Raw genomic sequence first — 27,700 nt, 5'->3', positions numbered from 1 at the left:
TCTCCTCCCTGGAATTCCCCTAACTCGGTTTAAAAGGGGGCCTGCAAGCTTCTTGGGGTATCGCCATGTATCACCCCAACTTGTTGGTAGTGTTTTTTTATTAATAAATGCTCTTGGAAAGTGATGGTGGTCTCTTATGGGACTTCTCATGGACCCTAACAACTATGACTTCATGACCTGTAGGCTTATCCAGTGCCGGGGTGGCTGGTCTTCGGTTTGCCCATCTGGGGACCCCACAAGGGGACCTGGGGCTGGAGTCACTGCCTAGCCTCGTTCCCTCTGCTTTCCAGCTATCAATCGCTTCTCTTGTGATTCCTGGGCCCTTCCTGAATTTTTCACAGCGTCACTTGGATACAGCCTCCAATCTGCCATCTTGACATTCCCCGCCCCCCAAGATACAAAAACACAGAGACAGGCAAAAAATACTCACTTCAGAACAACCCTGGCCAAGGACTGTAGGCAGAATGACAGAAACAGGATGCTCTGGCTTCACAGTCTCCAAAGCAGCCAGAATGAGGCAAAGATGAGGGAGTGATGGGGTTTTAGAGCCTGCTGTCCACACTTCCCAAACTGTCGTGATTGGAAGACCTGCCTAGGTTTGTGTGTCTCCACAGTGCAGTCAGGTTCAGGACTGCCCATCTCCACAGTGGAGAAGCCAGTCTCTGCAGCATGATTTCCAGTCAGGCAGTCTCATGCAGGAGTCTCTAAGGGCTTCAGCCATGAGGCCGGAGCCTCTGGAGTTGGGCTGCCCATCCCTGCCCTCTATCAGCTCTCTTGCCACAGGAGCCCAGCAATGTGCGATGCCTCAGGACACCTATAAAGCAAATGCAAGGCCACACACACTGAATGTCACACGCTATTCATCATCCACATCCAATTAACTCACTGCAGACCCAGAACAGGCACATGTGTGGACGGTTTTCTCAGGGAGGAGGAGAAGGAGGCACACAGAAATCTGGTGTCATGTAATGTCTGACAAAACTTTTCCTGGGGAGATGCGATACACACCTTTAGAAATCTCCTGACCAACCAAAGTACAGATAACACTAAATGACCACGTGGTGAAGTAAGAGCGTTATGGGATTTCTCATAGGAATACAGGTGAGGGGTTACTTACAGGAGCAAGCAAGACCCACCCCAGCTCACAAACGCTGGGAACCTGGGCCCACCGCACAGTCTATAGGCAGCTCAGCAGAGCCTCTCCTTTCCAAGGGACTCTGGTCTAAACCTCTTCCAGGTGTTGTGAAGTTCGAGACCATCAGGGAAAGAGCACCAAACAAATTCTAAATTTACAAGATGAACGATTTTATTTTATTTAAAACAATGTTGCAACAAGGGCCCAGGGTAGCTTGGCACACACCTGCCAAGACAGGTCTATAGAGACCAACCAGAAAGTAGGCCTGAGTCTCTGGAGTTTACCCTAAGGCAATACCTGGTTCCAAGAAAGACCACAAACTGAGACCACCCAGGCACCACCCAGGAACAGACCATCCAAAGGAAATTCCTAATGTTCTGCCTATTGTCCAAAGTCAGATGTCCCTTAGTCCAGCACACCCACCCCCTTCACCAAGACACCCCTAGACAAATGTCAGCCAATCAGGGGTCCTAAACCTTAGAAATGCCTCATCCCAACCTCTGCTATCATAAAATACCGCCTCAGCTGAGCTTGGGTCTCTGATTGGGCCAATGCGTTTGGCACACAAAGAGTCTGAATTCAAACGTGCTTGTGCCTGTGTGTTCAGAAGACATGGTCACCTTGTAGAGATCAGAAGACAGCTTACAGGAATCAAGCCTCTCCTTCCTCACGTGAGACATGAGGACTAAACTCAGGGTCAGGCTTGGTCACAAGCTGGTTTACCCTGAGTCTTCTGGCTCACCCAGTCTGTGCTGCTTGACTGTGGATTTGATGTGACCAGTTCCCTCTAGCGGCTGCCACCTTGGCTTCTTGACAGACTGTGGTCTGAAACTGTGAGCCAAACTCCCTACTTAAGTCGCGATGCCAGAGTATTTTAGCAGAGCAGAGAAAACTAACTCATTAGTGTGAAGATCTCATCCTTGGGGGACACTAGTTGTTTAACTGTGGTGAAGAGAAAGTGCCATTTATACCAGCAGGATTGCTCCATGAGGGAGAAGCACACTAGATGCACCCACCCTGACCACCTGACTCAATCCCAGTCCCAGGTAAAACTGGAAAGAGCGCTGTGTCCATAAAGCTGTCCCATGACCGCCACACCTAGGCCATAACTTGTGCATTCCTGCATAAACAGACTGGTGTAAACATAACATTTATAAAGTGCCTTTGGCTCTATCTTGCTATCTGCATAGCCCCTAACATGTGGTCAGACCACCTAAAAAAGCTCCGTCCAGGTCACGAGAGGCCAACGAACCATAGCAAACCACAAGATGGTTGGTTGGTCAGTATGCCTTTAAGGAAAATGGGTTCCAAGATCAAAGAAAGGAAGTGGTCCCTGCCCAAATGGAGTCTCTGGTGCTTCCCTTCCAGCAGTAATGAAGGCCAGGAAGTCAGCAAAGGCTCAGTGCAGGGCAGCTGGCAAGAGGAGGCCTCTTCACTTTGTGTCCTGCTAGGATTCTGCTCACTGTTCCAGGGCACAGTCACAGCCCTGAGCTTTCACACCCAGTGCCCAGGGTCATAGCTCAGTCCCAGAACTGACCCTCGGCCGGGGGCAGGGAGCTGTGATACTGATGTGGGGTGTGGTGTCAGATTGGGGTCTGCATATTTTGGATTCAATTAGTTTTCCTGAATTACTGGTTACAAAAGAGAACAGCATCAAATTTTTGAATTTGAGGTTATTCTGGGACCCTCAGTTAAATCCTTGCATAGTCCCTGTCTCAATCAAAAAGAGAGGCTGGTATGTGGGATTCAACCTGGCCTTGTTCTGCCCTCCTAAGTGGCCTGGATGCCTCAGGCCCCACCTGCACCTACACAGCTGCCCTTCCTTAGGAACTCCCAAGAGCTCCCAGCAAGAGCTAGGTCCAGAAGAAGAGGAATTCGGAGAGAACAGCCAATCAGGCAGAGTTAGACAGGAGGGTTATTGAGCTGAGGGACACTGGCCTCAGTACCAAGAACCCTCAGAAGAGGTGACATGCTGGACAGCTGGCATCATGAGGTTTGCACTTTGAGGCTGTACTGATCACCTGGGGTCGGGGTGGCCACACTGTGGCGGCCATGTCCCTATTGGACAGTTAAACCCTACATACTTGTCCTTGGAAAAAGCAAGGGGAGGCCTGTGGTGGGGAACTGGGCTGGGGGAGGCTGTGGCTGCTTCTGTGTTTTCTGAAGGGACATGAGGGAGGAGCTACCCACCCTAGCTCCACCCTGTCACTGAGCTAGGCTTCTCAAGCAGGGGTCTTTCTCCTGGACTAGGAGCCTGGTGGTGACAGTCACACTGCCAAAAGCCCTGATGACCCATCACAGCTCTCTTCCCCAGGTGCTTCTCAGACACTCCTGACAGGGTCCAGCCTGACAGCCAGTGGCTCACCAGGTGGGGCTCTAGGACCTCACATGGCTCTCCAGGAAAGTCAGATGCCATGCTCCTTGGGCACCAGCCCATCAATGTTGCTGTACTTTTTCTCATGTCTCTGCTGCCAGCAGGGCTCTTCAAGCCAACCCAAGGCCCTTCACAGACAGGCTGAGCCAGAGGACTGCTAAAGGGTTTATTTGGTGTCAGGTAGGGGAGGGAAGGTCAAAGTGTAGTAGAGGGGCAGTGGGGACTTTGGTCCAGGAGAGGTGAAGTACAGGGATGTCCCAGTCAGGTTTGGGCAGCAAGTAGGTGCAGACGTGGGTAGCTGCTGTGACAGAAGAGAGATAAGTCCCCCCCCCATGTAGAGATAAGCCCAGCCCATTAGGGGGCGTGTTCGTCTCGGGCTGATGTTTACTTATAAATCTAGCAAGCATGAGCCCGCCACTCTCTCTGCTTCCCTGTTCTCCGTGGGAACCGGTGGTTCATAAGTCTATTTCCCCATTAAAGCTGTATATATTATGACAATCTGTCTAAATTCATTTACACCAATACACTTGGTGCCCAACGTGGGGCTCAAACCCATGACCCTGAGATTAAGAGTCTCATGCTCTACCAACTGAGCTAGCCGGGTAGGAGCAGCAGTCAGGAGAGTCATGGACAGGGATGGCCCAGGGCACATATGGGACAGAGATCTCGTTCCCCATGGTTCTGTGTGGTCCCTGCTAGGAGCTGGGGTCCTCTGAAGAGATCCCTCACTACTCCCATGAACAGCCAGGTCTCTGCCTTTCTAGAGAGAATGGGAAGAACAGGGCAAGGCAGAGACCAGGGACTAGGAGAGATTATGACAAACAAAAAGGACTTCCTAGCTGTCCTGGAAAGTACACTCAGGGCCACCTCTCTGGTGACAACACTTGTCTGTAGGGATGGGATGAGGACCAGGGCTTCCTGTGCCCCACATTCTAGGCTTCTCCACATTCCTACAGGTGGGGCGGGGTGGGGGGGAGACTTACCCTAGTCGCTTTCAGGCACACAGTGCTCTGTAAAAACCAAAAGAGGCCCAGGGGTGAGAAGGGCCCTGTAGAGGACCCCATCACATCTGAGGCTCAGACCCTCCCGCAGCCAAGAACTGAGGCAGAGCCTGGCAACCCTGGGAGAGGTGACAGGGCCTTGAAGGTACAGTGCAGAAACCAGGGATACAGAGAGAGCAAGGGAGAGAGTGGACAGAAGCACAGGAGACTTGGAGGTACATGAGGACACCGAGGGACAGAGGCACAGAATGTGACATTGTGACCCTGAGGAAATGATGGAGATACCACAGAGACACAGGGGACAGGGACAGACATGAAACAACACGAAAGGGACAATAAGACCAGGCACAGAGAGGACGCAGAAGCACAGAGACAGACATGGTTGTCGGCCACAGACAGGTAGCAGTGACATTGGGGACACAAGGAGAGGCATGGACAGTCTTGTTCTCACCATTTAACTCTTGTACAATGATGTCTTCCACTTTGAGTCCCTTACGCTGTACAAATTTCTTAAATTCTTCCATGGCCTCTGGGTTTTCCTCAGGATTTCTCCCTGTGTGGAGGTGGGGTGGGCTTAAGGGGTGGGGCTCAGCTCTGCAGAGAGCCAGAGACAGGGATGGGAGCATTAACCTGCACAAAGGTGAAGAGAGGAGCCTGGCGGTTAACAACGAACTGGGTGTGGACACCCAGACACTGAGGGACCCTGTGGCCCTAGGAAGAACCACTGCAGTCTTGCAGGTCACTCCACAGACCTGTAAGAGCCCTAAATCTAAGGGCCATGTGGCTGTCCCCTACCCTGGGGGATGGCTACCTACCATAAAGACCTCTGTTAAGACATTCCCTTTGACCTGACCTTTGACTGAGATTCCCTGGAAGTGGCATTTGCTGGCTTCTGGGGTGGAGACCGTTCCTGAGTGCTCAGGTCTCCAAAGGGAACAAAAGCCCCATGGTCCTTTTCACACATTTCCTGGGCAGTACCCTGGGCACAGAACCAAGAGCTTCCCAGCCCCCAGTGCCAGGCATGGTTGGAGGAAGCAGAGACCAGACACAGAACTTAGGGCCTCCGTGGCACCTCACCAACGAGCTTTCCCACACCAAACAACTTTCCAGGGAGGCGGCCTTCACAGTACATGATGTAGTGGTCCTTCACCAGCAGCGCTGTGATATAGATGAACCTCTTGTTGTCAACTGCAGGTGAACAGAAATAGCTCTTAGTGTCTTATCCCTGAGGCACCATTGCAGCCCATGTGAGGGAACACCTTGGAACACTTCGGTGGTCACCCAGGAGACCTGTCTATTCTAGCCCTGGCCGTTCTATCATCTCCATAGATAGACGTGAGCCATTTCTTGAAAGCTGTCAAGGTCAACTGAGATGTTCAGAGAAGGGGGCTGAGGTTGGACCAGGCCTGAGCATCCATCTCCCTGTCTGTCTTTCTGATCTTTAGCATGGTTTTCTCATGGGTCAAGAGCTGAGATCTAGGCAGGGGACCAAGAGCCAGTCAGATGCTAGGGTTGACTACACAACAGCCTCTATATCTGGTACGAGAAAGTGAGTGGATGGTCAGTTCTACAAACTTGACCAGGCAAGGACCCATCTATTCAAGGGCTGCCGCTGCAGGACACCCTAAGACACAGGGACTCACAGGAGGTGAATTTGCCAGGCTCATCAGTTTTCTTCATCAGGATTTTAACGTTATGGCACTGACCGTTCTTCCTGTAAACACAAGTCCACAGTCAGGCTGCTCTCAGCAGCAGAGCGGAGCCTCTCAGCTCTTTTGGTAATCAGCCCTGGTCAGGAGATCTCCTAAATTCCATGTTCCTGCTTTAGGAAACTGCTTGGGACTGTGTCTCCTCAAAGTCTGGGATCTTTTAGTTTCCCAAACTCAAAACATAGCAAGGATAGCAAGGGAGAGACAGACAAATAAGGAGGCCCACAGCTGGGGACACGTACCAAAATATAACCTCGGCCTCCAGGTCTCCTCCTTCCAGGGCTGTCATCTTCACAGGGAAAAACTTCGAGGGTATGTTGTGACTGGGTAGGCTACCATTGTGTATCATGGCCTTTGGATACCAGGTCCCAGAGTACTGCAGGAGACAAAGCTTTGCACATGCCCAATCATGGCCCTCTTCCTATCCAGGTTCCAGCATATGGGATAGCACCTGAGTAGACACTCAGGGCCCAGGCTGCTGCCACTGAGAAGGGCTAACTTTATATCCCAGGACCTTGGTCAGAAAATAGATACCAGCCCCATGATGGTAGAAAGTGTGTGCTCCCCATCAAGGTACCTAAACTCTTGAGGCCTACACCTCAGCACTGGCTGAATGCCATTGTCTATGAGGCCTTCTAGGTCTGGGTATCATGTGAACAAGGAACCCTCACCAAAATCTGCTTTCTGTTCTAAACCCCTATCTTCAGGAGGCCACCTATCTTCTGTTAGAATAGTGGAAGCCCCGTTCTGACTGCTTAGTGAAAGGTCAAATTCAACCTTCAAGGAAACATGCTGCACCTCAGCTCAAATCTACGAGCACCAAGCAGAAGGACATACCTATATCCCATCCCTCCCCATTGACGTTCCCCTCCTCACATCCTCCTTGTCATCTGATGGAAATTCTTGGGCCTTCAGGACAGCCACCAGCCCCAGAAGTATTAAGGTCAAGAGCAGGCGCTTCATCTTCAGTCGCTAGCTGGGCTCTCACAGAAGGCAGGTCACCTGGGGAAGGTCTGCTCTGGCTGCTCACATGGTGACCTTTATATCCCCGGTGGCCAGGGATGTATGCCCACTTGGCACTGAACACGTCCCTCCCGTCCTTCTATCATGGCCAAATTCACATCCATCATGGAGATGGAAGGCTGTTGTTGTTGGGATCTAATGGCAATGAGCTCAATGTCACCCACAGACAAAGAAAGACACACAATATCCTGCAATGTCTGTGCCACCAAGACTTGTACTCACAAAGGACCCTGGGAAGACAGGTGACTCAGAGGCAGGGAGGTTACTCATTGGGCAGGGAGGGAGGGCCACACTTCCCTTACAGCCCTGTCCCCCATCTGCCATGGCTTCCCTGAGCTATGTCCACTGAGATCTGGATTTTGACCTCCTGTGCGGAGAATGGGGCTGAGCTACACCACCAGAGACTGTTGCTAGTCCCCAGATGGCCTGGCCGCTGCCCGTTAGGGAGCCTACTTCATTGTCCTTTTCGTGCATGGATATCCCAGCTGGACCTTCCTGCAAGTGGGGGCACAGACTCCTGACTCTTGTCAGTTTGATCATCAGGGCAGATGCCCTGCCATACTAGGCCACACCATGACCCTGAGCCAGCTGTGGGCTCTGCAGGGCACTCCTTACTTTCCAATGTCCTGGTCCTTTTCACTGCCAGAACAATGCCATCTCCTCAACCACCAGTTAGGGCTCTGTTTCCGTAGTTCAATGATTTTAAGTCGGCTGCATGAAGAATTCCAACCACACAGGAATATTTGTCCCCTGAAGGGACATGTGGGTGGGAGTCACCTCTCGTGGGGTTCACCTCTATGAGCTCAGGGGGGTTCATCTCCAACAAGGGGTCCTGGCCTTCTGCTGTTCTTGTCATCTGAGCACCTGCTGAGAGGACATTTCAGAGCCTGGGCTGCCCTGGTGCAACTGAGGTCCATGTGTGTTCATTTCTTGCCATCTTGTGCCCTGAGGTGGGATGAAGAACCAGTGTCCATCACAGCCTGACCTGAGCCCAGCCCTGTGCTCCTATTGAACTTCGTTCCTCTGGAGTCCACAGCTTCCCTCCTTGTTAGCTCTGAGGGCTAACACAGGCTCTCCACATGGCCCGATCACACTCTTTTTTGGTAAATGATGCAAAAAGCACCACAACCCGATGTGTCAAACTGTGTTGAATTCATAATATCTGCCTCCAGGCCTTGGCCCAGCTTCCTTCCCAGTAGGAACTGTGCTTTCCACTCCTCACTCTGCAGTTCCTGAACTTGGCCCCCTGCCTGAAACCTAGAAGGTCAGGTCTGGAGAAGGATTTCATTTCCTGTGTGGCTGTCTACACTCCATGGCTCTGGAGATGGGTGCTGGTCCCACAATGGTATCGCTGTGCCTGTCTGGACCAAAGGTGGACGGGCTCAAGTATCCACAAACAATCTTAATGAGCACCCTCTGCCTCGCCCTGGCTTGTGCTGAGGAGCTGGCATGGCCCAGGTCTTGACCTCACTATAGAAGGTGTTGGTCAGGAGGCTTCACCTTCTGGGTGTGAGTTGGGAGAGCTTTAAGACCAGAGATTAGAAAACAGGCTATCATTTCCCACTCAGGGGTGCAGGGTCTTTGAACCTAACAACTTGTCCTTCACTAGCGTGTTTGATTCATTCCTCTGAGCAGCTCACCACACAGGCACCTGTGTTTGATTCCCTGAATCAGAGGAGAACAATGTGCCTGTGATTGACAGAGCCAGGGACACTGTCATTCTGCTGGAGGTCATTGGAACTTCCCTGGTGGCTCTCACTATCCATTTCTCTCACCTGAGTCTTGGCACCTGATTTGTCTCAAGGTTTCCAGTTATGTTCCCTGGCATGACTAAACTAAGGTGGCAGCAGATAGCTGCTATTGCCTTTGTGGAATGGACTCTATTTGAATCCTGAAGTGTCAGTGCTGGGGTGGCTACAGCTGAAAGGGCTGATGGGTGACCCTTACTGTCCCCTGCCACTGTGGTTGACATTTCTTAACACCAGAGAGACTAGCAGCTTCTCAGTCTAGTGTCTGCACCTCCCATTTCTATTCTCTGACCCCCCGCCTTGCAGGGCAGGTGTGAGGTTGAAAACCACACAGTCATGAATGGGTCTGAAGCTTCCCCCACAGGTTCGTGTGAGGAAGGCTTAGTTCCAGCTGACAGCCCTATTTGAAGAGACTGCAAACCGAGGCCAGGGCTGGTAGAAATCAGTCATGGAGAACACCTTGTCCTCCTCTCTGCTTCCTTGACGGCACGAGATGCCAGCTGTTCCACTCAACCTTCTCTGCCATGATGCTCTACTCACCACAGGCCCTCAGCCATGAGACCAAACCATCGTGGGCAGAACCTCTGACACCAGGAGCCAAAATAACTCCTTCTTCTTTAAGTTGCCCTCTCGTGTGTTTGAGGTGATGATGAAAACCTGGCTGATACATTGTCAGCATGGACGGAATCTGAGAGGATAGTGGGGCTGGGCTCCCCCTCCCCGAGACAACATGAAATGTCCCACCTGTGACTCAGAGGGTCCTCAGGAGAGCCAAGTCCTGTGCTCACAATTCTAACTTTCTCATTAAAAAGAGAATATATGACCTTAAAATATTACTAGATGCCAGGCTTCTGGCCTCCAGAACTGATCAAAAATATATTTGTAGGTTTCTGGTTTTGTTCTGTTAGCAGTGCTGGGACCTACCCCAGGCCTGGCACAGGCTTTGGTGCACCTTACCACCCAGTTTCATCCTATGTCCACAATTCTGGATTTTAAATCATTCAGTTTGTAGTACTGTGCTATAACTGCCCTTAAAATCAATCCTAATAGATCAATAGTTACATTAAATGCAAATGATCAAAATCCATCAAACACAACGCAGGACTAGTCCAGAGGGCTGAAACCGTATGATGGCTATTGTTGTCTACAAGGGATCTACTTTAAAAGTGATGATAGAGGTGAACTGGTGTAAAAGTATAGATCTGCCGTAGTGATGTGGGAGTCTGCTGTTTTGTGTTGATTTCATTGGTTAAATAAAGAGACTGCCTTGGCCCTTTAAGAGGACAGAAAATTAGGTAGGTGGAGAAAACAGAACAGAATGCTGGGAGGAAGAAGCTGGATCAGAGAGTCGCCATGATTCTCCCAGTCCAGACATACGTAGGTTAAGATCTTCCCTGGTAAGCCACCTTGTGGGCTACACAGATTATTAGAAATGGGTTAGATTAATATGTAGAGCTAGCCAATAAGAGGGTGGAACTAATAGGCCAGGCAGTGTTTAAAAGAATACAGTTTCCGTGTAATTATTTCGGGTATCAAGCTAGCCGTGCGGGCGGCCGGGTGCCGGGAAAGTAGCCCACTGCTCCTAACACAACACCGTAGGTCAACTTTAATCTAACAAGATGTAACATCAACTAATGTAAAACGTAGAACAAAGCAAAATTTATGGGATAATGATGGACAGCATACAAGGACAGTTGTGCTATTCCTCGGGGAGGAGCTACCATCCCAAAGGTTAACAGAGCAGTCAACAGGGCAGAGTAATAGACCTTGGAAGCAGGGAGAGAAATGGAGAGAGATGGAGAGAGAGATGGAGAGAGATAGAGATAGAGATAAAGAGATCTCCACATTTAGGGTTGGAGATGCCCCCCCCCACTCCACCAATAACTGAAAACAAGCAGGGACACCGAAGGCCTCAGCCTCGCTCTCACCCCGCAGCTGTGAACTCTCCTCACAATGCAGCGCTACCCGCAGTCCTTTTATACATCACACAGCGTGCAACAACCGTGTGCAACTTGTCCCAGTGGTGTATGACCTGGACACACTGTGAGGGACTGAAAGTGTGTGGGAAGTGTCCACCAAGGTCATGGAGCACACTCCAGACCTCAGCGCCAGAGGGAGGTGGGGTATGTTCCTAGACAGGCTTCAAAATGCCACAACTCAACTCTGAGCAGTTCATGGACCAAAGAGGAAACCTGTAGGGAAGTGAAACATTGAACTTAGTGAAAATGAGAAGATGTGTGTCTGTAGCTAAGCTATTTGCTAAGCTGAGGCAGGAGGATGGTAAGTCCGTGACCTGCTCACGTTACTGAACAAGTTCAAGGCCCTATAGGGCAAATTATTAAGACTGTATCAAGATTCTTAATATGAGGAGTTGTAGGGATGGGTCAGTGGTTAAGAGTACTAATATCTCTCTCTCTCTCTCTCTCTCTCTCTCTCTCTCTCTCTCTCTCTCTCTCCCTCTCCATTTTTCTTCTTAGGGTTCTAGTCTCAACAATCCCAGTATGACTCACAGGACTCTATAGCTCCAGTTCCAAGGGATTCAATGTCCTCTCTGTCTTCCACAGAGACTAAGCAAGCACTCAATATACAGGCATACACACAGGCAAAATACCTATACTCATAAAAATAAATAGATATTTAAAATGAAAATTTAAAAAACAAAAAAGTATTGCAGAATGTCTCCGAGTTAGGGTTTCCATTGCTGTGAAGAGACATCATGACCACAGCAACTTTTATAAAGGAAAACATTTACTTGCATCTTGTTTGCAGGTTTAGGGGTTTAGCCCATTGTCATCATGGTGGGCAGCATGGCTATCATGCAAGCAGAATCGGTGCTGAAGAGGTAGCTGAGAGTTCTACATCCAGATCTGCAGGAAGCAGGAAGAGAAAGAGCCACGGGGTTCTGGGCCTGGGCTAAAGTCAAAGCCCACCCTCCAGTGACAAGCTTCTTCCAGCAAAGTCAAACCTACTCCAAGAAGGCAGCACCTCCTAATTCTTGTTAAGTAGTGCCTCTCCCTATGAACCTATGGGGGCCATTTTAACTCAAACTACAACATTCGCCTCCACGGCCCCCATAGGCTTAGAGCCATATCATCAAACAAACTGCATTTAGTCCAATCACAGTCTCAACACTGTTAAAAACACATAGTTCAAAGTCTCTGATGCTCATGGCAATCTCTTAACTATAAATTCTGTAAAATCAAAATGAAAAAGTAGATCACATCCTTACAACATACAATGACACAGGATATGCATTACCATTTCAAAGGGGGGGGAGGGAGCATAGTGAGGAAACACTGGGCCAAAGCAAAACTGAAAACCAGATGAATAAACTCTAATCTCTGCCTCTCCATATCTAATGTCAAAGCGTTCTTCAGATCTCCAACTCCTTCCAGCTTCGTTGACTGCAACCCACTTCTTTCTCTTGGGTTGGTTCCTCTTCCTGTTAGCTGCTGTCCTTGGCTGGTGACCCACAACTCTGGCATCTCTGACATCTTGGGGTCTCCAAGGCAACCCAGGCTTCACCTTCACAGCTTCATACAGTCTCCTCTCTGGACTTCCACATACAGGGACACTCTTGTCACACAGCTGGCCTCAGAGGCTTATTTAGTCACAGAGGGAGATTCCACAGCCCCTTCTATCTTTGACTAAATCCAGAGCCAGGTCCCTGAAACTGCTTCTTCTAAGACCTGGTCTGGCCTCAAAGTCTTCTTGGCAGTTGTGTTTGTCTGACAACTCTCAGTTTTTATCGCTTACTCTGACAGAGAAAGACCTAGATAATCTGATCAGTTTCAGGGCCTTCCTGAAGCTGTTGGAGCTGTTGAACTATTTTGACATGTCTGCCTTCCTGTTCACAGTTTCCCTCCAGGATGGAATATGCCAGTCCCGGAGGAAACCGTTATACAGCACACAGTTCTTGGACATCACAGCACTTGAACTCAGGGTACTAACCTCTACTGAGGAAGAAGCCCTGATTCCTAGGAGGGGCTCTGCCCTCCTGAATCCCCCCTCCCCCACTTTGCTATCACTCTTTGAACTCTGGCCCCCTCCATTCAAGAAGTCTCACCTTTTGGATAGCAAGAGACTTGGCCCTACCTCTCTGAGCTGCTCTGATTGTCCGTGACTGATCTGTGTGTCACTTAGAGTAAGACTACTCCCATGCATCTCCTCTGCAGCTTCCTCTACCGCCCGCCCTGGCCAGTCTGTACTGTGAACATGGTGTGAGGATGGCTGAAGCTCCCAGAAGCTCTGTGTTACAGTGAGGGAGTGGCCAGCACACCTGCCAGGAATGGCAGGTCTTCAGCCCGCAATGGTCAGGAGACTCTGAGCTCCAACAGTGTATGTCCTTTGCTCATTCTGTCTAATTTGTCAGATGCATTCTGTAAAATTTTTCATAACATTGCACTTTCCTGAATCTAGGTAGAGCCTTTAGTAACACCAAGGTCATTCCTCTCCTGTTGTCTCAGGGCCCAGGGTAGCTTGGCACACACCTGCCAAGACAGGTCTATAGAGACCAACCAGAAAGTAGGCCTGAGTCTCTGGAGTTTACCCTAAGGCAATACCTGGTTCCAAGAAAGACCACAAACTGAGACCACCCAGGCACCACCCAGGAACAGACCATCCAAAGGAAATTCCTAATGTTCCGACTATTGTAGGTAGGATCACCTGATATCCCTTAGCCCAGCACACCTACTCCCTTCACCAAGACACCCTTAGACAAATGTGAGCCCATTAGGGGTCCTGAACCTTAGGAATACCTCACCCCAACCTCTGCTATCATAAAACCCTGTCCCAGCTGAGCTTGGGTCTCTCTGATTGTGCTAACTCATTGGACACACAAAGAGTCTGAATTCAAACTTGAATAAGAATAAAGGCTCGGGGCTGGAGAGATGGCTCAGTAGTTAAGAGCACTGGCTGCTCTTTCAGAGGTCCTGAGTTCAATTCCCAGCAACCACATAGTGGTTCACAACCATTTGTAATGAGATCTGGTGCCCTCTTCTGGCGTGCAGGCATACATGAAGGCAGAATGTTGTATACATAATAAATAAATAAATCTTTTAAAAAAGGTTAAAAAAAGAATAAAGTCTCTTTGGTTTTTTATATGGGACTCAGTTGGTTTCCTTGTTGGTTTTTGGAGAACTCTGCAGTCTGGGCATAACATAGACAATATGTTCTCTCTAGCCTGTTACCCACTCCTCTCTCTCCTCATCCCCCCTCCTTCTCCCTCCCACACTTCCTCACTCCCTCTCTCTCTTCCTCTCCATCCTCTCTCAGTCTTTCCCATCAAGGGAAACATTTTCCTTGCAATATCTCTGCCTGGGTGAGCCTCAGGAAACTACATAATCTGGAGAAATTCAAAGATGCTGAAGAGCACCACCTGACACCAAGAACTGAAAGACCGAGGGGCAAGTCTTGGTGGTCGAAGCTCAGACAGTGATGAAATTCAGAGGGCCTCACAATAGTCCAGATGTTTGTGTCCACCTACCCTCCATGTGAGGGGACTCTGGCTGATTCGAGAGTGTGGAGCACGGCTCAGGCAGGCCTTGCCCTTCTCCTCATTTCCTCTGCATTGCTAAAAACCTTTAGGTTACATTCCTAAAGCTAGCCACCAAGGTCTATTTTCGTATTTGGTCACTTCTTCCTCCTGAGGCTGACAACCCAGGCCCAGCTATCAACGTATGAAGTTCAACAATCAAAAGCCCCCTTTGGTTCACCTAGTTAACACGCTCAATCAGAACATACAACCACATCCCAGCCCATTCTAACACAGACCTCCCCTTTTTCTCCTCTTATTACACTTGCTGGGGTAACTTGTTCAGCCTAGATGCAGGGGGAGGTGCTCGGTCCCGCCTCAACTTACTGTGCCGGGCTTTGTAGACTCCCCATGGAAGGCCTTATCCTTTCTGAGGAGTGGATGGGGGTGGTTTTGGGGGAAGGTGAGGGAGGAGGAGAGGGAGGGCGAACTGTGGTTGGTTTATAAAATGAATTTAAAAATTACACCTGCTAGGTCATTTGCTGCTGTTTATCTGCCAGAGTCGGGAAGCAGCCGCTTTAACCTTTCTTCCCCAGGTACAAAAGGATCTCTCTGTGAAAACAGGTGTTTGGATGTGGTTTGTGACTACTCAGAAGTCCTGGAAGGAATCCCTGGTTTGTTTGTGTGTGTTAGTGTGTGTCTCCTTCACCATGTGTTGAGACCCAACCTCAAGAAGATGAGGTTGGGCATGGCTTTCAGAGGTACAGAATTGGTACTTTTAGACCAGGTTCTTCCCTTCCACAGTGTAAGCACACAGTGGTTCGCAGCCTCCGAGAACCAGGAAATGGGCTCCCAGCAAACCCAAATCTGCTGGCTCCTTGACCTTGGCTTCTGGGCTCTGAAACTGTGAAATCAATGTCTGTTTATAACCACGGGGCCTGTGTTGTTTTGTTCTCATAGCCAAGTCACCTCTGAAGAAGGACTCGCAGAGCGCCCTGCTGACTGCCTTTAGCCAGAGGTTCACAGGGCACAAGACCAGGAACAAAACAGACCGGAGCTAATTCCTAATGGGTGACATAGAAAAAGCTTACAACAGGTTCAATAGCAATTACTGTGATTGTCCAACGTGGTCAGCACCTAAATCAGAGACGTCCAGATGGATGGAGGGAAGAAGGTGACTCCATGGGCCCTGGCGGAAGAGAAGAGTTAGGATAAGGAAGAGAGAGAGAGAAAGCTAAAGAGAGAGAGAAAGAACCTGCTTTAGACATTCTTAAAGCAGGGCCAGTACAGCTGGGAATTGTGTAGAAACAAAAAGAGAAAGCTCAGCCAAAGGAAGAGAGCCAAGCACAACTCACTGTGGCCACTGTGAGGGAGGAGTCGGAGCCCCAGGCCAAGGACAGCCAGGTAGTCCTGGTGCTGGGAGCCACAGGACAAGGCCACAGCTCAAATCCAGATGTTGATCTTGTGGAGAACAGTCGGTTTTCTAGCTAGGTGGGTGGGCTGTGGAGAGCAGTGGCCCAGCTCTGAGGGCTGTGGCCAGGAGCCATCCTGAGAGGGAACCTGATATGTAAACCAGCTCTCTCTTGCAGGCCAGGAGCAGGGAACCATGGCAACTCAGGGACCCTGAATTTAACCTCCCACACAGCTCCAGGGTGAGAGTTTGGGAGGCAGCTATGGAGAGTAGGTGTCTGGTATTGAGTAACCAAAAAGTCCAACTGGCAGGAAGCTGGGCCAGGCAGTGAAGTGCATGGGAAAAGGGTCCCCACCCTGGCTGTGTCTGGGGCTGACCTGATGGACTGAAAATACTCTGGAGTTTGACAGCGCTGAGCTGGGGCCAGCAGGTCTATCAGTGCCTTGAGTGTGGCTCTGTGGACTCTGAGATCCCTGACTCTAGCGGCCTACTCTTCCTCCCAGCTGCAGCCTCCAGTGTGGTGGCCTTTGAATGTAGGTCCTTCCACCCAGACAGATCTCAGGTCCGCGGCCGCTGGCTCACTCCCAGTGCACTCGGAGACCCTCTCTTCCCCTCAGCTAGAACTTTAGCTACTCCTGGATAGGAACTGAGGAAGGAAGGTGAGGGGGAAAAAGGGCTGGCAAAGCACTCAGACTGCATAGCCAAGTGTGGCCAGCAGAGGCCCCTGGTACGCAAGGGAAAGTACCAAAGTGAGGACAGCTCCTGTGTTCAGTTGTCCCACGTGGGGCCAGCACAGACTAAATGGGAGAAGAGACAAGAGTCCACAAGCTCAGCTGACCACATACACCCCGTGCACCTGGCCGCCTCCAAATTCACAGGACCCAGGAAGAAGACACACCGACACTTTGGGTCCCAAAGAGTCTCATTCTTTTAAGCCCCTTCATGCATTTGATCCTGTTTTTCAGTTTATGTGATTAGATAATCTTTTCCTTTTCTTTTCTTTTCCTTTTTGTTCCCCCCACCAGACCACCCTATTCCCTGTCTCTTCTTTTCTTTTCTTTTTTGTATAGTTTTACAGTCTTTTAGTGTGCCAATAGAATTGGTTTTAATTCTATTTGTTCATCAGAGCTGTGTAAGACTGTTCCCATATACGCACACAGTCTGCTTTGCGTAATTCTCCCCGTTCTCAGCTGTTTTGCACCCGTTTGTCCCTTAGACTCCTTCAATTCTGCTCTCTCGTCATCTGTATCTAAGATGGTTTCAGGTTTCTGTTAACTCTAGGATCCAGAAACGAAATTTGATGTTTGTACTTCGTGCCCTAATCTCCGGTTGCATTGATTTCCTTCTACAGATGATACAATTTTGTTCTTTACAGCCAAAAAGAGTCCACTGTTTATGTAAACCATGTTTTCCTCATGCACTAGCCTGTTGATGGAAACCTTGGTGGCCAACTTTAGTGGTTGTGACATTTTCTCCAGCAAACTTTAAGAGTCTGTGTGGTGTGCTGACTTGACTTTGGGGGTAAATACTCCAGAGCAGATTATCAGGACCCTCTGGTAGTGTTTTCTGTTGTTAGGTTTTAGCTGTTTGAGGAGTTAGAAACTGCCCTAGTGCAGACTGACACCACCGGAGTGTAAGGACTCCCCACGAACACATGTGCCCCAGCTTTTTGCTGTTACCCGTCTCCTTGGTGACTGCCACTCTGGCACCGGTGAGATGGAGACTCAGGTCACTGTGTTTGTTTGTTTGCTTGCATTTTTCTGATGGCTGGTGATGCTGAATATCTTCCATATGTTTATAGTCCATGTGGACCCCATCCTTTGAGAACTGACTGGTCATTTTATCAGTCCCATTGCTGATTGGTTTGTTTGGTTTCTTGTTATTTAGTATTTTGAGGTTTTCATAGCCTAGATCTGGTTCTCAACCTGTGGGCTGGGAAATCCTTGGACTCACATATATTCTAGTTACACTATGGTTCATAACAGGAGCAAAATTACAGTTACGAAGTGGCAGCAGTATAACTGTATGGTTGCGGTCACCACAACATGTGGAACTCTATTAAGGGTCCCAGCACAAGGAAGGCTGAGCACTGGTCTAGATATTGATCCTAGATGTGTAGTTAGCAAAGAACTTCTCTGTACACACTGTGTTTCCTTTCCCGTAAGAAAAATTTTAATACCCAAAGTCCCATTCGTTAAGATTTTGGCCTTACTACTTGGGAGATAAGAGTCCGTGCAGAGTGCATTGGCCGATACAGATGTTCTGGCATGCTTTCCCTTCTTTTTCCTGAAATTCCTGCTTTAGAAATTCAGGTCTCAGATTAAGGTCCATATTTATCTGATGTTGACTTTTGAGCAGGCTGAGATATGGAGATTGAACGTTAATCTTCTCTACGTGAATATCCAGATTCAACAGTTCCATTTGTTGAAGAGGCCGACTTCTCCAATGTATACTTTAAACTTTGTCAAAAATCAGGTGGCTGAAACTGCAAAGATTCATGTTATTCTCTTCTGTTTAATTGATTTCTGGGTCTGTTTCCAGGCCAGCATCATTCTGTTTCTACTGCTACCACAATAAACCTAAAATCAGACATGATGATAAGGCCAGCATTGCTTTTTCTCTAAATTATCTTGGCTATCTGGGGTATTTTGTGGTTCCATATGAATTCTATGTTTCTATTCCTGTGAAGAATGTAATTGGAATTTTATGGTTACTGGACTGAATTGGTTACATTGCTTTTGCAGGGACAGTCATTTTCACAATATTATTTTTTAATTTATGAACGCAGAGAGGTTTTTCTATCTTCTAATGTTTATTTGTTTGAGTCAAGGTCCCCCTATGCAAATTAGGTTAACCTGAAACTCTTTAGAAATCCACCTACCTCTGCATTCTGAGTGTTGGGACTAAAGGCATTGAACACCATTCCCACCCTTAGTATGATCAAATTCTTCTATAATGCTTAAAATTTTTAAAATTTACAAGGTTATCATTTTTGTTAATATGCTTATTTCAAGCTAATTAATTATTTAGATGTAAAAATTTATGTTGATGATGATTTTGCCTACATGTGTGCATGTGTACGTGTGCACCACCTGTGTTTCTGGTTCCCCTGAGGTCAGAAGAAGGCATCAGATTCCCTGGAACTGGAGTTATAGATGATTGTAAGCCAGTGTGTGGGTACTGGAATCTGAACACAGGTCCTCTGCAAGAGCAGCAAGTGTTCTTAACTTCAGCACCACACAAGGTAATATTTGAGGAAATTATGAAAGGGTTTGATTTTGAAATATACCGCAAAATACTAAAAAATTGAGAAGATCTGTAAAGATTCTCCACCCACAGGACCTACCCAAGCTAAATCAAGAGGAATGCACTACTTTAATAGATCTATAATGGGCAACAGCGTTAAAGCAGTGATAATCTCCCAACACAGAAGAGCCCAGGAGAGGACGGAGTCACTGCTAAATTCTCCCAAAGACTAAAAAGAATCAGCACCAGTGCTCTCCAGACTATACCATAAGAGAAGGACTTCTGCCAACTTCATTCTATGAACCAAGTCTATTTTGATATTAAAAGAATATAAGAAGAAAATTGTAGATAAATTTCTCTGTTGACCACAGATGCAAAAACTCTCAATAAAATTCTTGCAAACTGAACTCAGCAACATTGAATGGTCAGGCAACATGACCAAGCTGGTTTCTTTCTAAGAAAGCAAGAGAATGCACAAATTAGTAATTGCAGCCCAACCCCAAACTTTAGACAGATGTCATCTTATCATTTCAGTAGGTGATGGGAGACTTTCAACAAAGCCAACACTGTTCTAATCAGGGAAGAACTGAAGTACTCTTATTCAATACAGTGCCTGAAGTCATAGCCATAGCAATAAGGCTGGCAAAGAAATGGAGTCTATAAATAAGAAAAGAGCAAGTTCAGCTATCCTTATATGCACATTACATTACTTTTTATTAAATTAAATAGAAAACTCTGAGATCTGATTTAAAAGTTTGCAGCAAAACAGTAGAATATAAAGCCAATATGAAAAATTATTAGCTCTTCTGCATTGAATAATGATAACAATCAAGCTGTGAGACCATGAAAATGTCCAAATCATATCAGCCAAAAAGAGGAAGAAGAAGGAAGAGGAGGAGGAAGGGGAGGAGAAGAAATGTTCAATTTCTACAGAAATAATAAAGCATGGAAGGAACTAGATAACACAATAGCAGAAAGAACACTATGTTCATGGATTGAGGGAATTAGTATTGTGAAAATGACCATATTGCCAACAGCAGGCTTTAGCTCCAATACAAATTTCTGTCAAAAGTCCCATGTCACAGAAACAGGAAATGAATCCTAAAACTCATTTGTGAGCACAAAAAGCCTGAAAAGCCAGAGTCATCCTGGGCAGAAACAGCAATACTGGGGGTGTTGTAGCACCTGGTTTTAAACTATACTACACAGCTGCAATAACAAAAACAGCATGTTACTAGCACAGAAACAGGCACACCAGTCATGTGGTAGAATACAGGACACAGACTCAAACACACATAGCTGCGGCCACCCGACTTTAGACAAAAGTGCTCAGAGCACACAGTGGGGAAGAGGCAGACATCTATTCGTCAGCTGTGCTGGGGACACTGATGCCCACACACAGGAGATGAAGCTAGACCTCAGCTATTGCCCTGTGCAAACACAATCTGAATGGGACATAGACCTTAATGCATGACCTGTAACTGCTGGAGAGGAAAACGGAAAACACTTCAAGACACAGGATACAGGCAGAAAAGGACTTTCTGGGTAGGACTGAAATTGCACAGGAAATAATCCCAAGCAAAAAGGAAATGTGTGAAATTTAAATATTCTTTCTGCACAGTCAAGGAAATAATCAACAGAGTTAAGAGATGGTCACTTAGGGGAAGAATCTTTGCCAGCTACACAAGCAACAAGCATTTATCACCAAACAACTCATCTAACCAATACATGAGCAATGAATTGAACAACGAGTTCCCAAAATGGTAGAATAAATCATCAACAACACATGAAGTAGTGTTTTACCTTGTTTATCAGGGAAACGCAAATAAAAACAACAGTGAGATTCGTTCCCTCACTCAGTTCAGAATGGCAGCAGTCAAGAAGACATTTGCCCAAAAATTCTTGTTGCAGGGAAAATGAACCTTAACACATTGTTTATGGGGACAGAAACTAGAGAAGCCTCTATGAAAACTAGTTTGGAGGCTCCTCAGAAAACTAAAAATAGAACCTGAAAATGATCCAGCTACGGCAAGCACCCCCGCGTTTATACCCAAAAGATTCTCGTCATTTTAGCGCAGGGAAACCTGCACATGTGTGTTGGTTGCCATGTGCTCACACAGCGAGATGCAGAATCAGCCTAGATACCCACAGACGGCTGAGATGAGCAGATACAGAAAACGCCATGCGTGAACAGTGGAGGTTTGTTCAGTCATAAAGCAAAAGGAAGTTTTTGGGGAAAGAGAGGCAGGAAGAATGAGGCAGGAGGGCTGATGCGGACAGGGCTTTGTTCTGGAGAGAGGGCAATGCTTCAGGGCTAGACAAAGATGATCTAGGCATGGTGTTGCATGGCTTTAATCCCAGTGTCCCAGAGGCAAAGGCAGAGGCAGGTCAATCTCTATTATTTTAAGGCCAGAAGTCAACCTCAGGTGTCCTTCCCCAGGTTGTGATCTACCTTGCTATTTTTGAGGCAAGGTCTCTTCTCTGACTTGGCACTCAGAAGTTAAGCTAGCTGACCAGTGAGCCCCTCCCCAGTGCTGGGAATACAAGTACCCCTCCAGGCCTTGAGAGTTTATATGGTACACAAACATACATATGCATGAAATTTTATGTAGACACCACACAACAAAAAAAAAACCAATTTAAGAATAATATTTTTTATGTTCACTGTTAACTTTTCTGGTCTTTAAGAGGATCACAGATAATTTAAATTGCTGTTTTGGACTAGACTTAATATTGTTATTTCATCATTTTTTGAGATTATACTATAAGTATATCATATCCCTCCTCCCTCCAAACACTTTCCATATAGTCCTGCTTGCTCTTTTTCAAATTCACAGCCTTTTTTTTCATTAAGTGTATATATATATATATATATATATATATATATATATATGATCCTGTCTCTCTTTTTCTGCAAACTACCTTTTGTTTGATTATTGAACAAAACTCCACTCTTCACACAGGCATTTTCTTTATCTGTTCATCTCATCTGTCTGTGGCTATACATATATATGTATAATATATATAATATAGGAATATATTATATAGGTATATAGGCACAACCTGTTCAGTCTACATACTATTTACTGAGTGTTTGTTTTCAGGGTTGACCATCTGATATTAAATAATCAGTTGGTTTATTCTTCCCTGGAGAAGACTATTTCTCCTGTTCCCAGCATCCCCTTGTTCCTGTAGGTCTTGAGGTCTCTTCTTGTCTGTTCCCCAACCACCTTAGCTTCTCTATTGCTGTTGTCCTTCAACTCATGGTCAGGCCGCCATGCAGATGAGATTTTATGGGGAAGCTTCTGATTCCTCTAGGAGACACAATCTCATAACAAACTCCCTGATTTGCTCAGAATTTTGGGGTTGGAATCTTTATTATCTATTTTGAGACATAATTTGAGAGCTATCAAGACAGTATTGACAGCTAAACTAAAGAGCAGCTCTCCCTTGAGAACTGGGAATGTTCTATTATTTCCCTGAGTGTCTCTTTCTTTACCCATGTTTATAACAAAGGTTTCAGGTCCCCATACTAAACTGTGACTCTCTCCTTTGAGATGGCCGTGTCCGCAAATCTGGAGTTCCTGTATACTCTTCTTGAACTTTCTTTTTCAGCCAGTCACCAAATCTGCTTCATACAGGTTCATCCTGAAATTCTTCTCTGCATTGAAGCAAAAACCTGTGTTTGGCCTGAGTCAGGACTCCAGATAGGGGAAGCCCTCAGACTGCCCTGGGTGGCAGCTCAGAGCTTTGCAGTACCCCCATCTCTGCCACGAGGCTCTATCTGATTCTAGTCTCCTGGTATGTCTTTTGTCATCTGTAGTTCCTACACCCTTGTACTTGGAAAAGCGGTGGGAGAGGCCTGGGTGGGAAACTGGGCTGGGGGAGGCTGTGGCTGCTTCTATGTTTCCTGAGGGGACATGAGGGAGGAGCTACCAAACCTAGCTCCACCCTAGGCTTCTTGAGGAGGGGTCTTCCCGGCAGCTCACCAAGTCCTCCTGGACTAGAAGCCTGGTGGTGACAGTCACACTGCCCAAAGCCCTGATGACCCTTCACAGCCCTGCTTTTTTCCAGGGGCTTCTCAGCCACTCCAGACAGGGTCCAGCCTGACAGCCAGTGGCTACCAGGTGGGGCTCTAGGACCTCACATGGCTCTCCAGGAAAGTCAGATGCCATGCTCCTTGGGCACCAGCCCATCAATGTCGCTGTACTTTTCCCCTTGTCTCTGCTGCCAGCAGGGCTCTTCAAGCCAACCCAAGGCCCTTGGCTGAGCCAGAGGACTGCTAAAGGTATTTATTTGGTGTCAGGTGGGAGAGGGTTGGACAAGGATTGGGGGACGGGCAATGGGGAGTTTGGTCCAGGAGAGGTGAGGTACAAGGATGTGCCAGTCAGGTTTGGGCAGCAAGGCTTGCTCAGCAGGTGCAGACCTGGGTAGCTGCTGTGACAGAGAGAAGAGATAAGTCCCCCCAATTCTGAAGGAGCAGCAGTCAGGGGAGTCATGGACAGGGATGGCCCAGGGCACATATGGGACTGAGATCTCTTTCCCCATGGTTTTGTGTGGTCCCTGCTAGGAGCTGGGGTCCTCTGAAGAGATCCCTCACTACTCCCATGAACAGCCAGGTCTCTGCCTCCCTGGAGAGAATGGGAAGAACAGGGCAAGGCAGAGACCAGGGACTAGGAGATATCAAGACAAACAGGAAGGACTTCCTAGCTGTCCTGGAAGCTACACTCAGGGCCACCTCTCTGGTGACAACACCTGTCTGTAGGGATGGGATGAGGACCAGGGCTTCCTGAGCTCCACATTCTAGGCTTCTCCACATTCCTACAGATGGGGTGGGATGGGGAGAGACTTACCATAGTCACTTTCAGGCACACAGTGCTCTGTAGAAACCAAAAAAAGCCCAGGGGTGAGAAGGTTCCTGTAGAGGACCCCATCACAGCTGAGGCTCAGACCCCGCCCCCCCCTCAGCCAAGACCTGAGGCAGAGCCTGGCAACCCTGGGAAAGGTGACAGGGCCTTGAAGGTTCAGTGCAGAAACCAGGGATCCAGAGAGAGCAAGGGAGAGAGTGGACAGAAGCACAGGAGACTTGGAGGTGCATGAGGACACCGAGGGACAGAGGCACAGAATGTGACATTGTGACCCTGAGGAAATGATGGAGATACCACAGAGATACAGGGGACAGGGACAGACATGAAACAACACGAAAGGGACAATAAGACCTGGCACAGAGAGGATGCAGAAGCACAGAGACAGACATGGTAGGGGGCCTCATAGTATGTTAGCAGTGACATTGGGGACAGAGAGAGGCATGGACAGTCCTGTTCTCACCATTTAACTCTGGTACAAGGATGTTTTCCTCTCTGAGTCCCTTAAGCAGTACAAATTTCTTAAATTCTTCCATGGCCTCTGGGTTTCCCTCAGGGTTTCTCCCTGTGTGGAGGTTGGGCAGGCTTAAGGGGTGAGGCTATGCTCTGCAGAGAGCCAGAGACACAGGGACAGGAGCATTAACCTGTACAAAGTTTGAGAGAGGAGCCTGGCGGTTAACAACGAACTGAGTGTGGACACCCTGACATGATGGACCCTCTGGCCCTAGGGAGAACCGCTGCAGTCTTGCAGGTCACTCCACAGACCTGTAAGAGCCCTAAATCTAAGGGCCATGTGGCTGTCCCCTACCCTGGAAGATGGCTACCTATCATAAAGACCTCTGTTAAGACATTCCCTTTGACCTGACCTTTGACTGAGATTCCCCGGAAGTGGCATTTGCTGGCTTCTGGGGTTGAGACCGTTCCTGAGTGCTCAGGTCTCCAAAGGCCACAAAAGCCCCAAGGTCCCTCTCACCCATTTCCTGGGCAGTACCCTGAGCACAGCATCAAGAGGCTTCTCAGTTCCCATTGCCAGACATGGTTGGTGGAAGCAGAGACCAGACACAGGACTTAGGGCCTCCATGGCACGTCACCAATGAGCTTTCCCATGCCAAGCAACTTCCCAGGGAGGCAGCCTTCACAGTACATGATGTAGTGGTCCTTCACCAGCAGCGCTGTGATATAGATGAACCTCTTGTTGTCAACTGCAGGTGAACAGAAATAACTCTTAGTCTCTTATCCCTGAGGCACCATTGCAGCCCATGTGAGGGAACACCTAGGAACACTTCGGTGGTCACCCAGGAGACCTGTCTAGTCTAACCCTGGCCTTTCCATCATCTCCATAGTTACACAGGAGTCATTTCTTGGAAGATGTCAAGGTCAACTAAGATGTTCAGAGAAGGGGGCTGAGGTTGGACCAGGCCTGAGCATCCATCTCCCTCCCTGGCTTTCCACTCTTTAGCATAGTTTTCTCATGGGTCAAGAACTGAGATCTAGGCAGGAGACCAAGAGACAGTCAGATGCTAGGGTTGACTACACAACAACCTCTATATCTGGTACGAGAAAGTGAGTGGATGGCCTGTCCTACGAGCTGGACCAGGCGAGGACCCATCTATCCAAGGGCTGCCGCTGCAGGACACCCTAAGACACAGGGACTCACAGGTGGTGAATTTGCCAGGCTCATCAGTTTTCTTTATCAGGATTTTAACGTTATGGCACTGACCGTTCTTCCTGTAAACACAAGTCCAGTGTCAGGCTGCTCTCAGCACCACAGTGGAGTGTCTCAGCTCTTTTGGTAATCAGCCCTGGTCAGGAGATCTCCTAAATTCCACGTTCCTGCTTTAGGATACTGCTTGGGACTGTGTCCCTCAAAGGTGGAGATTTTTAGTTTCCCAAACTTAACATATAGCCAGGATAGCAAGGGAGAGACAGACAAATAAGGAGGCCCACAGCTGGGGACACGTACCAAAATATAACCTCGGCCTCCAGGTCTCCTCCTTCCAGGGCTGTCATCTTCACAGGGAAAAACTTCGAGGGTATGTTGTGACTGGGTAGGCTACCATTGTGTATCATGGCCTTTGGATACCAGGTCCCAGAGTACTGCAGGAGACAAAGCTTTGCACATGCCCAATCATGGCCCTCTTCCTATCCAGGTTCCAGCATATGGGATAGCACCTGAGTAGACACTCAGGGCCCAGGCTGCTGCCACTGAGAAGGGCTAACTTTATATCCCAGGACCTTGGTCAGAAAATAGATACCAGCCCCATGATGGTAGAAAGTGTGTGCTCCCCATCAAGGTACCTAAACTCTTGAGGCCTACACCTCAGCACTGGCTGAATGCCATTGTCTATGAGGCCTTCTAGGTCTGGGTATCATGTGAACAAGGAACCCTCACCAAAATCTGCTTTCTGTTCTAAACCCCTATCTTCAGGAGGCCACCTATCTTCTGTTAGAATAGTGGAAGCCCCGTTCTGACTGCTTAGTGAAAGGTCAAATTCAACCTTCAAGGAAACATGCTGCACCTCAGCTCAAATCTACGAGCACCAAGCAGAAGGACATACCTATATCCCATCCCTCCCCATTGACGTTCCCCTCCTCACATCCTCCTTGTCATCTGATGGAAATTCTTGGGCCTTCAGGACAGCCACCAGCCCCAGAAGTATTAAGGTCAAGAGCAGGCGCTTCATCTTCAGTCGCTAGCTGGGCTCTCACAGAAGGCAGGTCACCTGGGGAAGGTCTGCTCTGGCTGCTCACATGGTGACCTTTATATCCCCGGTGGCCAGGGATGTATGCCCACTTGGCACTGAACACGTCCCTCCCGTCCTTCTATCATGGCCAAATTCACATCCATCATGGAGATGGAAGGCTGTTGTTGTTGGGATCTAATGGCAATGAGCTCAATGTCACCCACAGACAAAGAAAGACACACAATATCCTGCAATGTCTGTGCCACCAAGACTTGTACTCACAAAGGACCCTGGGAAGACAGGTGACTCAGAGGCAGGGAGGTTACTCATTGGGCAGGGAGGGAGGGCCACACTTCCCTTACAGCCCTGTCCCCCATCTGCCATGGCTTCCCTGAGCTATGTCCACTGAGATCTGGATTTTGACCTCCTGTGCGGAGAATGGGGCTGAGCTACACCACCAGAGACTGTTGCTAGTCCCCAGATGGCCTGGCCGCTGCCCGTTAGGGAGCCTACTTCATTGTCCTTTTCGTGCATGGATATCCCAGCTGGACCTTCCTGCAAGTGGGGGCACAGACTCCTGACTCTTGTCAGTTTGATCATCAGGGCAGATGCCCTGCCATACTAGGCCACACCATGACCCTGAGCCAGCTGTGGGCTCTGCAGGGCACTCCTTACTTTCCAATGTCCTGGTCCTTTTCACTGCCAGAACAATGCCATCTCCTCAACCACCAGTTAGGGCTCTGTTTCCGTAGTTCAATGATTTTAAGTCGGCTGCATGAAGAATTCCAACCACACAGGAATATTTGTCCCCTGAAGGGACATGTGGGTGGGAGTCACCTCTCGTGGGGTTCACCTCTATGAGCTCAGGGGGGTTCATCTCCAACAAGGGGTCCTGGCCTTCTGCTGTTCTTGTCATCTGAGCACCTGCTGAGAGGACATTTCAGAGCCTGGGCTGCCCTGGTGCAACTGAGGTCCATGTGTGTTCATTTCTTGCCATCTTGTGCCCTGAGGTGGGATGAAGAACCAGTGTC

General features: G+C 48.4%; 2 protein-coding genes across 2 annotated transcripts; both read right to left on the bottom strand.

Moving 5' to 3' along the window:
- Positions 1 to 4,493: 4,493 nt before the first annotated feature.
- Positions 4,494 to 7,182, bottom strand: LOC101993965 (odorant-binding protein 2a-like). Its single transcript, XM_005346738.1, has 6 exons — positions 7,096 to 7,182; positions 6,462 to 6,595; positions 6,154 to 6,224; positions 5,588 to 5,698; positions 4,962 to 5,063; positions 4,494 to 4,519 (listed from the first exon to the last, which is right to left on the bottom strand). Exons 1-6 carry the CDS (start codon positions 7,180 to 7,182, stop codon positions 4,494 to 4,496), a joined length of 531 nt encoding a protein of 176 aa, XP_005346795.1.
- A 16,102-nt stretch (positions 7,183 to 23,284) lies between these two features.
- LOC101993677 (odorant-binding protein 2a-like) lies at positions 23,285 to 26,669 on the bottom strand. Its single transcript, XM_013355529.1, has 6 exons — positions 26,583 to 26,669; positions 25,949 to 26,082; positions 25,643 to 25,713; positions 25,077 to 25,187; positions 24,449 to 24,550; positions 23,285 to 23,361 (listed from the first exon to the last, which is right to left on the bottom strand). The coding sequence occupies exons 1-6, from the start codon at positions 26,667 to 26,669 to the stop codon at positions 23,285 to 23,287; spliced, it is 582 nt and encodes a 193-aa protein (XP_013210983.1).
- Between the last annotated feature and the right edge of the window lie 1,031 nt (positions 26,670 to 27,700).

Source organism: Microtus ochrogaster, chromosome 4 (assembly GCF_000317375.1).
Source record: "Microtus ochrogaster isolate Prairie Vole_2 chromosome 4, MicOch1.0, whole genome shotgun sequence".
In the NCBI taxonomy this organism is placed as follows: domain Eukaryota; kingdom Metazoa; phylum Chordata; class Mammalia; order Rodentia; family Cricetidae; genus Microtus; species Microtus ochrogaster.
This window is presented reverse-complemented; position numbering and strand designations above follow the sequence as displayed.

Coding starts and splice junctions, on each gene's coding strand:
- LOC101993677 (XM_013355529.1), bottom strand. CDS start 26,669: ATGAAGCGCCTGCTCTTGACCTTAATACTTCTGGGGCTGGTGGCTGTC. Junction 26,083..26,582: donor CATCAGATGACAAGGAGGAT/GTGAGGAGGGGA, acceptor TGTCTCCTGCAG/TACTCTGGGACCTGGTATCC. Junction 23,362..24,448: donor CCTTGTACCAGAGTTAAATG/GTGAGAACAGGA, acceptor GTTGGCTTGAAG/AGCCCTGCTGGCAGCAGAGA.
- LOC101993965 (XM_005346738.1), bottom strand. CDS start 7,182: ATGAAGCGCCTGCTCTTGACCTTAATACTTCTGGGGCTGGTGGCTGTC. Junction 6,596..7,095: donor CATCAGATGACAAGGAGGAT/GTGAGGAGGGGA, acceptor TGTCTCCTGCAG/TACTCTGGGACCTGGTATCC. Junction 5,064..5,587: donor TGGTGTGGGAAAGCTCGTTG/GTGAGGTGCCAC, acceptor ACCTCCACACAG/GGAGAAATCCTGAGGAAAAC.